The 15,567-nt window shown below is 47.4% G+C and overlaps 1 protein-coding gene across 2 annotated transcripts in view; it reads right to left on the reverse strand.

Moving 5' to 3' along the window:
* Positions 1-3,216: 3,216 nt before the first annotated feature.
* dym (dymeclin) overlaps positions 3,217-15,567 on the reverse strand; it is an 82,909-nt gene continuing 70,558 nt past the window's right edge. Inside the window, exons 15-18 of one of the 2 annotated variants that reach the window (XM_080847199.1) lie at positions 12,192-12,374; positions 11,087-11,200; positions 4,663-4,820; positions 3,217-4,473 (exon numbers count right to left, since the gene is read on the reverse strand). In XM_080847199.1, the coding sequence (XP_080703325.1) occupies positions 4,671-4,820; positions 11,087-11,200; positions 12,192-12,374 (447 nt within the window). In that variant the 3' untranslated portion in view covers positions 3,217-4,473; positions 4,663-4,670. Of the gene's footprint in view, positions 4,821-11,086; positions 11,201-12,191; positions 12,375-15,567 lie in introns of both variants that reach the window. The other variant, XM_080847198.1, reaches the window with a different exon arrangement.

Raw genomic sequence — 15,567 nt, forward strand, 5'->3', positions numbered from 1 at the left:
AGGCAAGGCAGGAGAGCATACAGCACAGCAGGATTACAAGCAGTTTTAAGCTAGAGAACGAGAGAGAGCGAGAGAGAGAGAGACAGAGACAGAGATGATGCCTGGTTCTACCAATGTCTCCTGCTTTCATTGCAAAACACTCCTATGAGTAGGTGAGAAGCATTTAGAGAGCTAAGGCATTTTCCTGACTAAGACCCGAGGAGTAGGCTTTAGACTAACCATACTAAAAGCTAATCTTTTCAATTTCCCAAACCGTACATTTACTGAATTTCATGAACCATCAATATCAAGGAGGAATACATTAGTTGAGTACAAAGCTATAGACCAATGGCCTTTGGGCCAGATGGCCCATGTTCGTCCTGTTGATCTCATGTGCGGTGTTTAAGACAACATGTTCTTGCTGTGGTACGTGTTCAAAATGGGTCATTTGAAAGGTTGTCGTGAAAATCCGTTTTTCAGCCTGCGGCTTCACTGTGATTGCTGGAGTGAGTCTGGCATGAGGAGGACCACAGCTCTCTGGAGGAGGAGGAGGAACATAGCTCTCTGGAGGAGGAGGAACACACTGTAGCTCTCTGGAGGAGGAGGAACATAGCTCTCTGGAGGAGGAACACAGCTCTCTGGAGGAGGTGGAGGAACATAGCTCTCTGGAGGAGGAGGAACATACTGTAGCTCTCTGGAGGAGGAGGAACATAGCTCTCTGGAGGAGGAACACAGCTCTCTGGAGGAGGTGGAGGAACATAGCTCTCTGGAGGAGGAGGAACATACTGTAGCTCTCTGGAGGAGGAGGAACATAGCTCTCTGGAGGAGGAGGAACATACTGTAGCTCTCTGGAGGAGAAGGAACATAGCTCTCTGGAGGAGGAGGAACATAGCTCTCTGGAGGAGGAACATAGCTCTCTGGAGGAGGAGGAGGAGGAACAGAGCTCTCTGGAGGAGGAACATAGCTCTCTGGAGGAGGAGGAGGAACAGAGCTCTCTGGAGGAGGAGGAACATAGCTCTCTGGAGGAGGAGGAGCAGGAACATAGCTCTCTGGAGGAGGAGGAGGAGGAACATAGCTATCTGGAGGAGGAACATAACTCTCTGGAGGAGGAGGAACATAGCTCTCTGGAGGAGGTGGAGGAGCATAGCTCTCTGGAGGAGCAGGAACATAGCTTTCTGGGGGAGGAGGAACATAGCTTTCTGGGGGAGGAGGAACATAGCTTGCTGGAGGAGGAGGAACATAGCTCTCTGGAGGAGGAGGAACAGAGCTCTCTGGAGGAGGAACATAGCTCTCTGGAGGAGGAGGAGCAGGAACATAGCTCTCTGGAGGAGGAGGAGGAGGAACATAGCTCTCTGGAGGAGGAGGAACAGAGCTCTCTGGAGGAGGAACATAGCTCTCTGGAGGAGGAGGAGCAGGAACATAGCTCTCTGGAGGAGGAGGAGGAACATAGCTCTCTGGAGGAGGAGGAACAGAGCTCTCTGGAGGAGGAACATAGCTCTCTGGAGGAGGAGGAGCAGGAACATAGCTCTCTGGAGGAGGAGGAGGAGGAACATAGCTCTCTGGAGGAGCAGGAACATAGCTTTCTGGGGGAGGAGGAACATAGCTTGCTGGAGGAGGAGGAACATAGCTCTCTGACATGAGGAGGAACATAGCTCTCTGACATGAGGAGGAGCAGGAACATAGCTCTCTGGAGGAGGAGGAGGAGGAGGAGGAACATAGCTCTCTGGAGGAGGAGGAACATAGCTCTCTGACATGAGGAGGAACATAGCTCTCTGGAGGAGGAGCAGGAACATAGCTCTCTGGAGGAGGAGGAGGAGGAGGAGGAGGAGGAGGAACATAGCTCTCTGGAGGAGGAGGAACATAGCTCTCTGGAGGAGGAGGAACATAGCTCTCTGACATGAGGAGGAGGAACATAGCTCTCTGTGAAGGTTCTCTGGGTGGAACATGCTGTGGTTAAAACAGACACAAACACAATCTGCATCCTGAATCCTGATAATGATGTGGAAATGAACAAGTCAGTATACCCTCAGTAACCCTCTCAAGAAGTGTATACTGTGCAAAATTTCTTTTCAAAGCTTTATCAACACTTCAATGGCAGATCCTTGTTTTTCTGCACCCAGTTTGGGAGCAAAGCATCAACCTGCTAGAGATCAAACTCCTCTGCAGTAAGACTTCACCTCACGGTGACAATCCTCAAGTCCTAATGAAAGACTTGAATAATGTCCCCATTATGTCCTATGGCAGTACAGCACATTGGCAATAGCCTACAGTTTTTGCTCCACCCTCAACTCTAGAACCCTGTAGCACACATGTGTCAAACTCAAGGCCCGCGGGCCTAATCAGGCCCGACAAGCCATTTAATCTGGCTCGCCAGCTCTTCAGAATGTTGCAAATGTTCCATTGATTTGAATGAGCAACGGTGACATTTTATTTGGTTTGCCGAATTCTCCCTCAGGATTAATAGAGTATCCATCAATTTATCTATCAGAGCTTGTTTGCCGCGGCCGCTGGTATGTTGAATGCACCACAAATACTGCAAGTCCCACAATGCACTGTCCCCGCGCTAGTAGCATATGTCAATTTAGGGAGTGCTTGCCCCACTGTCCGGCCCTCGACTTACACCCATTATTTTTAATTTTTTTTGGCCCATCTATTTGAGTTTGACACCCCTGCTGTAGCACATTCATTTGTCTTGTCACCTGCAAAGCAGTTTCAGAACAGATAAGGTCATAAGCATGAAATTTCACAAAGACCTGAATCATCTGTTGCCCCACACACACACAAACACACTCTAATCTCACTCACTCACACAGTTTTGTATGAGATAATTAATGTCAAATGGTGAATATACTTCACACAGAAAATGCAAAGCAATTGCAGAGGAAACAATCAAAGTCTTAATTGTGACTGATTTCCAGAACATTGGGAAACAAAGAAGAAAAACAATGTGAATTAATTTGCAAGGAAGCCAATTACCCATTAGACAGCTCATTTTGTGTCAGTTTTAGAGATCAGAGGATACTTGCTTTTAGGGATAAATATGTTTAACAGCATTTCAGGGAAAACCTGTGACCACTGCTTGCCATGTGGTCTGTTGTTGCCAGCTGCATTCAGATGAGTGTTGTGTTTATGTTTATTACACAAAAATGAGAAGTGACAAAAAAGAAAAAAAAAACAGAACAAAGCAAAGGAAAACAAAACTGGACAAAAAGATCCTAGACAAACTGTGGTGGGGGATCAGACTTGTTTATTGATGATTCTTTAATTTGGTACATAATCACTTCTGTCATTACCTGAGAGGAGGAACATTCCAGAGTCTTTTTGTACTAGCATGTGAGCAACATTTCTTCTGATAGCCAAGTTTTCTCCTTTTACCAGAAACAGCTTTTAGAATAACATAAATAAAAATAAAACTTAAAGATAAACATGTTGATAAACTGACAGGCATGACCGGAGCCTGAATGGGCTATGATGCTCGGGGTGGTGATGTAACACGTCATGTTCACTATGGCAGCTGGTAACAGATAATCCCCTCCTATGATGAGGTGCTACTGCCTGCACCACACTCATCAACTGCTCCTCACTATGGGCAAAAAATATGAATGGACCTGGTTGTTTTCTTAACCAAGAGTCATGACAAAAGATCAAATTATCTCCAGATTCTTCCCAAAGCGCCACTAAGGGTGAAAGCAAACATGCTGCATTGGTTTATACGTACGACTTATTATGAGTGTACATGCACTGTCTGTGATTATGTAAGGCTTGATGTTTACGCGTCACTTGGATGCTATTGTAGGTATCATGTCACTGTGCCATCCTTACACTGAGCCTAGCTAAAAAACAATCTTTTATTGATCTGTGAAAATGAGACAATTTTTGAAATGCTATACAAAAATAATTTTGGTGCTTATTGACGAAGAAAGCAGAATATCAATTATTTTGTAGTGAACAAATATGTCATCTTATTTATAACAATGAATAAATTATTACAAAAAGATAAAAGATGTAAATAAAAAGCACTGCTTTGTAATAAGTACTTGTCTTACTGAGGCGGTGAACCTGTTTAGATGGGATAACATCCTGACCCAGACTACATTCTGAACTATGACTTTAATAAACTGCAGAAATCTGTGTGGTAAGAGACAAAACCACATCTCCTTTTTGGACATGGACACACATTGTACCGCTGACTGTGGTTTGAGAAAAGTCACGAATGACTGAGCAAAAGACTTACACACAGCAGGAACTTTAGTCAAAAAAAATGAAAAGAAATTGCATTTTGATTCTCATACACAAACCCATGTAGAAACACTTAAACTGTTTCTTTAAAATGCTCAGAAAGTATTTCTCTACCGTATCCAGATTTGCGTGCAGCTCAGTAAAGTCTGTTTGCCAGGCTGCGTGTCGAGCAGGCCCCGGAGGACGGAGGGACCCTCTATGCCTCCAGCTTCCCATGGAGCTGTGAGCCGGCACACAGGTGGATGTGCAGTTGGGCTTAACAGTGGAAGCACAAGAGCCTGATATGAGCGAGGAGGACAAGCAATATGGCCCAAAGCCTCTTCCCGACAGTCCAGATACCCCTGCCATACACAAACCCCATCATACCACAGGGTAAGAGAGGCACTTCCAAAACTATACACACTCATCCCTCACACCAATGTACAGAGACGTTGAGACGCTCACACAGACGTTCAGCTCGAGTCCATGCTGAAGAGCTCAATGCCTTGGGGGTTCCAGTAGAGGCCCACAGCAGAGTTGAAGACCAATGACCAGACATACGGGACAAAAAAATCCTCTGGCTGATCCTCCTCCACATACTTAAACTTCAGTTCCGGAAATTTCTGCAAGGGGAAATAAAGAGATTTCAATCAATCAGGAACATAGATGAGATGTTTCTGTGTATTCCCCAAACCCCCCAAAGGAAGCATGAAAACCCTATTTGAATTTAGATGCTTGAAGATGTGGTGCTAAATGGTATGCCTTTGGTCTGAGGAAAGCATAAAGCCAATCACCTGGCGAGGTCGCCATCCCAAATAAAAATAATTTCTGTACTACTAGATGTTCTACAAAAGCTTTTAAGACATTAGAAAAAACTGTAAACAAAAAAAGTATTAATTACAACAGCTTTTCATCACATACAGGGCTCACTTTAAAACAGATGAACACAGGCTTCCTTTTACACGCCCCGCTGATATTCTTGGTCACAACTGACAAAGTGCTGCTGTTACATATCTGCATTTCTCACATAACTGAAATACTTCTTACTGCATTTCCTCTCGAGCAGATTCTTTATAAAGTGATTAACTACAAAACACTTTAATCTGAAAATACTGAAATTTATATACTACTTTCCTTCAAAGCATTCAGGATATTTTGATCTGAGAGACGTTGTAATTATTTTAAAATGAGCTCTGAGGGGGTCTTAGGCTCCAAGAGATAGTTTGTGATGATTACTGGTTCAAGAATGGAGTTTTTTGGGCACTTATAAATAGGGAACATCAAAGTCAAGCTGCGAAAGGACTGGGAGGCCAAGATCTCCACTGTCAAATATTATTGAATAAGGCTGATAGACTGACAAAGGCAAGGCAAGGCAGACGAGCCTTATGTTGATACAGTATAATTAATTAAATCTCTTAGGAACTTAAAAAATGTCGATAGCATGGACGTCAGAGTATAACTGTTTACAATCAATCCTACGGGTCTCTTCATCAAGAGTTTCTTTTATTAATATTTCATGAAGATTTCTCCATCTGCGGACCTAAGAGGAACACTGGACACCTCACTATAAAAGTACATCATTCACCCTAACCCATTATCCTTAAAGTGGCTCACCTTCCAGACAGCTGGGAGAAGAATACAGACCCTGAATCCTGTGAATCATTCATTCCTTCTCATGTGCAGACTAGTCTCCGCTCATGCACCCAGCCCCACCTGATACGGCTTAACCTGACAATGCAGATCCAACGTTCAACATTCGGCCCTCCATTGAGTCCTGTCTTTCAGAGCACGCTCCTGAGCCTTAACACACGGCGTATTAGTTTAGTTTAGTCCATGCAAACCTGGCCCAAGTATACCTGAGCAAAGCACAACAGAGCACACCCACAGCAGCGAGACAAGCAGGTTGACTCCAATTAGCCTAACCCAAGCCAAGCGAGTCTGAAGGCAGCAGTGAACCCTACATATGGCTCCCTAACTGGTGCGATTGGACCAGCACAACAGCAGGTCAGCGGCCACTCCACTTTGAACCATATCAATAATATACCAGCGGCACCTCCTTAGGTTTCAGTATGGGTCCCAGACTCCTGCCTGGTCGTGTGTTTCAACCCTGGGCCATTCAGGGGTTGACAGAAGATTCTGGTGGTTACACACCTTGGTAATTGGACAGCAGCAAGACAGTAGATAGCTTTTATGAAGTGAGGGTGGGGTGTGTGTGTGTGTGTGTGTGTGTGTGTGTGTATGTGTGTGTGTGTGTTTGTATGTATGTGTGTGTGTGTGTGTGTGTGTGGCGGAGGGGAATTAAGAATGTGTTTTGTGGTGAACTGGGAGTCCCACCTGCCAACTGGCATGGTCAGGGTCAGGGCAGGGTGACGCATACCATACCTGAATGAACATCGGCAGGAGTCCAAATCCAAGTTTGCATTCTGAATGAGACCGGTCTGGTTAAGGGGATCAGCTGATATAGGTTGGCAGCGAGATGTGTGCAGCATTATGGTGGCCTATAGATGAGATCGGTACACACCAGACTAACACCAAGTGCATCACGCCCCGGTAGCTCCCCCCTCTTAGCCTCAACAACCATTTTGCTGCAGACTGATATGGCTAAGCGTTTGATTGGCTCTGGTCAATACAAGGCTCCATTAGCAGAGGGCTGCTGCTGCGCCACATATCTGCTCTCACAGTGTGGCAGTCTGGACTCACACCTCTGCGATACACAGCGTACTGTGTTGCCATAACCACATAACAAGGTCAGGTCCAGAGTGCAACACCCACACAGAGGCCCCCAGCCTACCCTGAGAAGTGAGCGTCCGGCCAGACAGGGCTCAGGATTGGGTCATGGTTTGCTGAGCTCCAAGCATCCCCCTCCTCCCCACATCAGACAGTTCTGTGCCCAGCTTGTAGCAGTCAGAGCCCTCTCCCCTCGCCCCCCACCCCCCTGCATGCAACTGTGCTGCTATCTGCCCTGAGGACTCCCTGTTCCCACTGCACTCCTCCAACCCAGACAGGCATGGCAGGCGACAGCTAAGAGATAAAAACAACAAGCACTCGTCACTACACTCTCACAAACAGAGGAATCCAAAATGCACATTCTAAAAACGGCAAATACACAAATCTACATACCATAGAAATAACAAACACAGAGGTCGTATGTCAGCAATTGCAAAACCATAGAAACACAGAAACAGCAATCCTTCAGTTACATATCAGTACACTAACTATGAATGCAACAGCTCGATCTACCTGAATATCTACATAAAACAATCAATTCATGTTTATGGTGAGCACCAATTATTGTATATATCTATGGAGGTCACAAACAGGACCTCGGTGTGCGTGTGTGTCTGTGTGTAATTATGTGTGTGTGTGTGTGTGTGTGTGTGTGTGTGTGAGTGTGCGTGTGTTGTTGCGTGAGGGGTGTTTCCATGTTAGATCCTCCCTAGCCTCCTAAGGAGCCAGACTGTCTATAGCTTATCACTACAGAGAAAGTCAGTGCTAGCCAAACAATACATTCCGCTGGCGCTGTCGCTTACTGGCGCTCCCAGTCACTGGGCTCAATGGCCAGGGGAACAACACAGGGCCGTCTCTGTTGATATTCAAAAGCAGGGGAGAAAAGAGGGAGAGAGAGGGGGAGGGAGAGAGAGGAAAGTGAGTCAGAATGAGAGAGAACGAGAGAAGAAGAGAAAGACACAGATACAGTCAGAGAGACGGATGGATGGGGGGTAATGGGCAGGCAGGCAGGCTGGCTAGCTCTGGATGAATCCTTTGTCTCTGTCTGGCTGCAGTGGCGCGGGGAGGGAGGGAGGCGGAACAGGGACAGACTGTGCCGGGAGGACGCTGGTGAGATGGACACAGGCTGTTCCCTAGAGCTTTCCCTCCTTCTGGACACTTTTTTATCTCATCATCAGAGCTCTCGCTCTCTCGCTCGCACGCACGCGCGCGCGCACCCAAAATCATAGAATGGTCATACAGAAAATTCATACATTAACACATACATTACACATATGCGCTTACTTTCAGGACAGGTACTGTTAATCTGCTGACAATTGTGTAGTTGTTCCACTGAACAGGAGTAGTTTAGAACAGCTAGTATGATGATGCTAGACCCTCCTTCTCTTTCCCTCCGTACCGGAACCACTTCTCCGTCAGTCAGAGGATGCAATCCTCTTGGAGAGCAAGGCTCCAGGGTTGCTCACAAGAGCTCAGGGAACTGTTCAGCCATGTCAGCTCCTGGTTTCTCTGTGGCTTGACCCAGCCTAAGTACTAGCACTAGCAGAGAACACGGAAGCCAGCCGTGAGGAAGTTTTGCCAGGGGAGGGGAGGGTGGCTGAAGAGACGGGGCAAATCTTCACATCAGTCTTTTGTGATATGATCCGGAATGTAAGGAGGTGTGGAGGTGTGTGTGTGTCTGTGTGTGTGTGTTGTGGTGGTGATGGTGGTGGGGGGGGTCATCTGGCACACCAACATTACAGAAGTTCGACAGAGACATATGAGGCAGGCTGATTGGTGGGTCAAAAGTCTGTCAAAGCCTCTTCTGTCTGTGCTCGGATTCCTCAAGGGTGTTCATTTTTGTATAAAAATAGTTGGTATAAGTGCAGCTAAGTGTGTCGAAAGCTCAATAATGGGCTTATTGATGATTTCACAGCACATAAATCTCAGTGGTGAGGTTTCCCCCCGGGGGGTGGTGGCGGGCGCCCGTCGGAGCCAACGAGGCTCACGGCTGATTTGAGTGCTGGGATGACTGAGCTGGTTCCTGGCACATGTGGCTGCAGCAGCCGTGCAAGAAAGCAGACAGCATGTTAGATACGTAGTCATGCGGGCGACCACACCGCAGTCAGAGAGCTGCACTTCCTGTTTCTCACAACAGAACCATAAAGGCAGAAAAGACGTCTCTGTTCTGCCTTGGGGTTGTGTGTCACAAACAGAAACATGTTATGTAGTTAAATCATGGCTTCAGTGAGCCTCTTGATCAACTTGTGCTATGCTAGGGAAAGCACTGAACTGAAACGGCAGCGATGGTGCCTTGATTTGACCATTTGCGGTAGCATGTATTTCTTTTGAAGCAGTGGGAGTGAGGAGAAGCTGCAGGCCTGCTGTGGAGGGCTGCTCAGGAGGTCTGCCGGCTCCGCTGTGATGGAGAGCGCTGATGCATCTCTGGGCTAATTAGCTTCTGCTAAAGGTCGAGACAGGCAGGCATTAGCCTTGCAGCCAGGATGCCATCACTCTCATGTGCCATTGAAACGTATGCCACCCCCCCCTCACCACCACCCATCCTCTCTCCCATACATTCTCTTTAACACAGCCCTATGCGTGGGGCCCAGGGAGCCCTGCAATTACAGTACAGGAGATAAGAAAGGAGGCCTTTTGTGAAGAAATGAGCTCTATCCCTCGGCTCTGAGAGAGATGTATGCACATCTCTGACCCACGGAACACCCGCCACGTGACCGCAAGTACAATTAAGGCCGTCATCCCCTGCAGATGGACGACTCACCGCAGACCGTGCCCACGTGCTGCCGGCCTGATTGATGGTGCGCCGGGGAGCGTTCTCTGGCCCGGCCTGCCCCTCTCGGATGGGCTAGTGTTGAGGCGCCGCGCGGCAGCGGCAGATTTATGTGCCGGTGGACGGGCGCGTGTCCCCGGCGCTGCGCTCTCCTTGAGAGGTCGTTAGCGCGGCGGTGGTGCGGGCGGAGTGACAGATAGGTGTGAGGAGGGCCGTTAGCACTGATGAAGATCAGACCCCACCCCACCCGCGCCTACATAGGCCCCTCTCCATGGCCGCCCTGCTCCCCGCTTCCCCGCCTAACCACGCCACATCCCTCTCCATTCAATTACCCCCCCCCACCCTTTCACTGTGAGGGCCATGCAATTCACATGTGTATGCAAGTGTGTAGGTGCGTATATAGGAATTTCCTTCTCTGTGTGTGTGTGTGTGTCCTTAACATTTTGTTTGCTTGAGTAAATTCAGTCTTATTATTTTGTTTCTTAGGGCAAAGTGTTTTCAGCTGCTCTCATCTAGGGGGCTCTTAGGGGGCCGTCCCTAAGAAGATGATGATGATGATGCAGAGGCCGCCACTTTATCCAATTACATTTCATTCTCTGTGAAGCTTCAGTCTGAGTTCTGCCCTCCAAAGCCTTCACCACGTCCTCAGTGGCAATGACTAGGGAAATCTATTTTTGATTGCCAGACACATCACGGTAAGTAGCCAATATGTTCTATTTCTATGAGAAGGATGTAATCAATCGGAAACATCAGTAGCCAAAGCCTTTTCCTGGTTTGTTTCATATAAAGTGACGCTAAATGCTAGTAACGTTATACAGGGTAGGTTCACTTCAATGGGGAAATTCTGTTCACCCAAACTATCTCTCATGGTGCCGTTGTCTTAATAACAATGCTTAGTTGTGGGCTACAACCTACAATTATAGAAATGTGATTTTTAAACGTCCTAGCTAGCGTTTTCACTAGTTTTTGCGAATCTGTGTGGATGAGGATGACCTCTCAAAACGGTGTTGTATGGATGAAAACCGTTCAGTAAACACAAAGGAAAAACTCTGTTTTCTAAACGATCTGTTGTTGTGTGAACAGCCCCTTAGTAACAGTGTATAAAGCACAGCCCAGAGTTCACCCCTTGGCCGTCTCATCAATGTCACTCCTCAACCGTGCTGCAGCACACACACGGCCACATGGGGAGCTCCTTCATCTTCACACAGACCATCCTGCCCGATAGTCATGGATTCCTGAGATACCTCCAGTTTCACGGGATTTGTGGACAAGGACCGGTTCATTTCCCATAATGCACTAAAGATGGACAATGTAACCAGTTGGAGTGTGTACAGTATGTGTGTGTGTGTGTGAAGCCTTTAAGCTGCAGGTGAGAGTGTGTGCGTGTGTTACCTTCAGGCGGTCATTGGGCAGGGCCACTGCGCCTTTCTTGATGACCTCTTGAACCCTCTCCACTGAGAGGTCAGCTCCTGCCTGTTCCAGACGCTGGCTGAAGAAGCCGATGACCTGTGGGCCGATGCAGAGGAGTAAATACACCATCAGATCAGATACAGAGGAGTTAATACACCATCAGTCACCCAGAGTAGATGTCTCTGAGCAAAACTCAAGGCAGATTCTCTACACCACAGGTATCACATTTATTCATTATTTAGGGAGGGGGTGTTTAGGGAACACTATGACTGACACAAGAAACTATTTCTACACTATTTCTACACTACACTGCATTAACCACATTATAATACTATGAAAACAAATACATCAATAAATGTTAAAAAATATGAAATGCTTGACAGATGGCTTGGTTTATTCTGTTGCTCCAGTGGTAGCAAGTCTGAAATAAATCCATCTGGGCTGTGTGCACATCCAATGATTTGTGACTTTATTCTGAGGCTTTCCACACAAGCCTAATTTACTGTTTACAAATCCTCGTCATTAGTGTGCCACCCTACAGGGCTATATCACTATCAGGCAGCTCTCCGAGCAGGAAGAAGAGGAGTATCGCTCTCTTTCGCTCTCTCTCACTCATCTCATCTCTCTCTACACTTTCCAGTTCAATCTGGAGCACCGTTTCCCTTTTTCTCTTCCTTGTAGAATGGGTAGCTACAGAAAATCCTCATCTAATCAGGCTCCGTGCACAAAGCCTTGCATGAATATTTTACTTCCTGCGGTTCAATGCGGGAGGATTAAAGGCTGTGTGATGTGTCATGTGTCATGTGTGAATGTATGTCTCGAGCTGGATGGGGGCGTGTGGAGAAGCCTATGTGCCTATACGTGTGTCATTTGTGAATGTATGTCTCGAGGCGGGTGGAATAGCCTATGTGCCTATACATGTGTGATTGCCAGGTGCATTCAGGCAGCTATATATAAGCTTATCCATGACAGCTGTGTGTCGTTTCTGTCATGTGTTTGAAGAAGATGCAACACCTTGAGGTTTCTCACTGAGATATATGCGCGTGCGTGTGTGTGTGTGTGTGTGTGTGTGTGTGTGCGTGCTCACCGTGTCCAGGTTCTGCATGATATCCTGGAAAGAGGGGTGTGAGCGGAACTGCTCGAACAGCTCCCTCTTGTAGAGCAGTGCGTACACCAGGTTGGGGTTGTGGTGCAGTGAGTTGGACAGACAGGAGTTGATGATCTCCAGCATCATGCGGATCACCTCCTCGATCACATTCAAGTCCTGCGCCTACCAGGAACAGAGAGATAGTTGCAGACAAAGGCAAATAGAAGAAATTATCTTTTCTATCTCTTCCATAGTGATTTCCTTTCCAGATGCTGAATGGTGCAGAATGGAAATGGATGGACGTGCTTTAAAGTTTAATACAATTTCTTTATGAGCATTTGTTATCACTAAAGTTGAAGGACAAGTGTATCCATGAGGGGGAGGGTGCTAAAGACAAATGACATTTCACAAATAGTGTTTGAATGTGTCAACATATATTAGTGTGTATGCGTATATGTGTGAGTGTGTGTGTGAGTGTGTGGTAGCCGAGGCCTGGTGTGGCTGGGGGCTGGAGAGTGCTGATTTTATCTGTCTGCAATAGACTCTCTGGAGTCACTGGTGTTGGACGAGACAATACACCAGCACTTCACAGTATGCAAAACAGGAACATATCCCTACCTGGGAAACACCTGGGATCCAGTGGAGACTAGACCCCACAAAACACACACACACACACACACACACACTCTCTCTTAAACACACACACATACACTTCCCTCTAAAAGAAAAGCCAATAATTTGATTTTAAATGAACCCAGAAATGTCCATTAACCTCCTACTGAGCCTGATCCTTTGAAAGAGAGGAAAGAGGGAAATAGACATGTCAAGGCTCTACTTCATGAAGCAGATGGATCACAGACGATCAGATGGGACACAGATCTGCTCTTGTTTCTCTAGTTTCTGCTTGTTCTCTAGATGCGTGTGAAGCTCCTGTTCCAGGCTGGTAAGAGGAGAACATGGAGCAGCTCACAGAACCCTGACAGCAGAAAATAAATCACTTTGCTGATACCATCTTCACTTCTCATACACAAATGACCAAAGGGGAGGTGAGAAGATGGCGAGAGAAAGAGAAAGAGAGAGAGACCGAGTAAAGCGAGGTTGGAATATTGGTATAATCTGTAGCATAATGTTTTGTGACGGGGACTTGCGTGAGGAAGCTGTGCTGGCACTAAAATAGCACAATATGCCCACGCATTTGCAAACATGCCTTGGATAAGATCTGCGCTGGGCGCGGTTATGTTTGGGTGCTGATAGCAGACGAGAAGCTCTGCTTCAGTCTGAGAGGAAAACATGACTAAGAACAGGTGATTCTCAGCAGGGTCCGCCTGCTGTAGGCTGCGTGGCGAGGATGCATGCGCACGCACGCACGCACGCACGCACGCACGCACGCACGCACGCACACACACACACACACACACACACACATGCTGTAGGCTGCATGGCGAGGATGCAGTGTTTCACGTGTTGTCTTTGTAAACCAAGCAACAATAGTACACGAGAGATTCTTTAAAAGATTCATTGTGACTGTGACGTGTGTAAAAGCATAGAAGGCTTCAGCTGCGATGATATCAAAATAGTGACACATTGACATACTGCACTGTCAAAAAAAAGAAACCACAACCGCATAGTCTGGGCGGCTGCTCAGCCAAGTTACCATAGAAACACACGTGAGAACATAAGATACATGGCTTGACATCAAACACAAACCACCAGCGACAGGAAGCGACAGTGTGAGATAAAACAGGTCTTTAAAGTAGTAAACAACCTGTGGAGACACGCTTTAACCGAGAGGACACCTGGCATGCAACCGCGTGTAAATATGTAAAATATACGCTATGATGTACTGCAGACATGGAGCGCGGCCACAAACGATCTTTATCTGAGTAAAACAATATTCTAATGTGAAAATAATGCCCCTTCATGGGGACCAATCAGCTGCAGCGTGCTGAAAGCCTCTGCTGTGCACATTTCTGCAAGCTGCTGCAGAGCTTTGTGGGTGACAGCGGCGAGTTGAAGCAGACATGTTCCCACGGGCTTAAAGCTCTATCTGCCTCTGACGAGTGTGTGTGTGTGTGTGTGTCTATGTCTATGTGACAGCAGTGTTAGGTAAGAGCTATACTGGGGAACTGGGCTTACGTTTTAAATAGATTTATCAACCATCTCCAAACCTCTGCACCAATCCCACGCATGAGTAAACAGACCCATCTAGCCCTGAGCACACACATAGTGCCACTCTGATTTCCCCATCTCCCATTCAGCCCCGGGAGCCGTCAGCTGGGGCATCCTTCAGGGGCCGCTCTGGCTGTGCCCGACCCACACGAGGCCTCTGGTCGTTGGAGCTCGGCAAGTGTCTGACACAGTGCTTCCAGCTCTTAAGCTCCAGGGCTGCTGTCAGTGAGCTACCCAGACACAGAAACACGGGGAGCCAGGAGCCCAAAGAGGCTTACAGCCCTCTAATGAAATAAGCCCCAGCCCAGATCGGGACTGCCCAGCAACATCACGCAACAAGCCTGCTCCCCTCTTACAACTTACAACCCTTTGCTGTTTCCATAGCCACCGGGTGGAGGCATGCCCCAGACGGTGAGCCGTGCAATGTGGGCAATATTAGCAGAGCGGGAGACTGTCGCCGCCATTGTTAATGTGATTACAGCAGCGGCTATAGTGAGGAGCTAACACTGAGTTACGAGCTGCCTGTGCTCTGCTGTGCTGTGGGGTGAGAACATCAGGGTGGAGGACATGGGGGCTGACCTCACTGGAATGAGGAAAGAGCCTTTAGGTCTGTGGGACTTAGGCAGTACACCTCTGCAGGACCACCACTGTGTTTTACTCCTACTCTTCCCTGTACACTACAAGCAGGGTAAGAAAGGGTAAGAACGAGACTCATTTATAAAACATTCATAGCACTGGGAGCACTACACAACTAAATGCCTGAGAACCAGCCAAAAGGACAGTGACATGAAACCAAAAATACCAAAAGGAGGTGCCTGACAAGAATTTATTAAAAAAAAAAAAAAAAAATAAAGGTGCCTGAAAAGGATGGGGGGGGGAGGTGCAGCAGGAGAGAGAGATGCCAAGACTCAAGGGAGGAGAGCAGGAGAGAGAGAGAGAGATGCCAAGACTCAAGGGAGGAGAGGGAATGCGGCAAACAGGGGATAGAGATGCCCTGACGTCTACCCCACCTTGGCCAGACATTAGCAGGCGAGCACAGATGACTAATAAGGATTGATGGTGTGTCTGGGAGCAGCAGTGGCTGGACTCGTGAGTGTGAAGTGATAATTAGTCTGGCAGAGGGGAAGAGGAAGGGGCGAGGAGGAGGAAGAGGGGTGCAAAAAAGAAGACGAATACTATATGCTGAACACTAATGAGATTAGCCTAT

Source organism: Sprattus sprattus (assembly GCF_963457725.1).
Source record: "Sprattus sprattus genome assembly, chromosome: 11".
In the NCBI taxonomy this organism is placed as follows: Eukaryota; Metazoa; Chordata; class Actinopteri; order Clupeiformes; family Clupeidae; genus Sprattus; species Sprattus sprattus.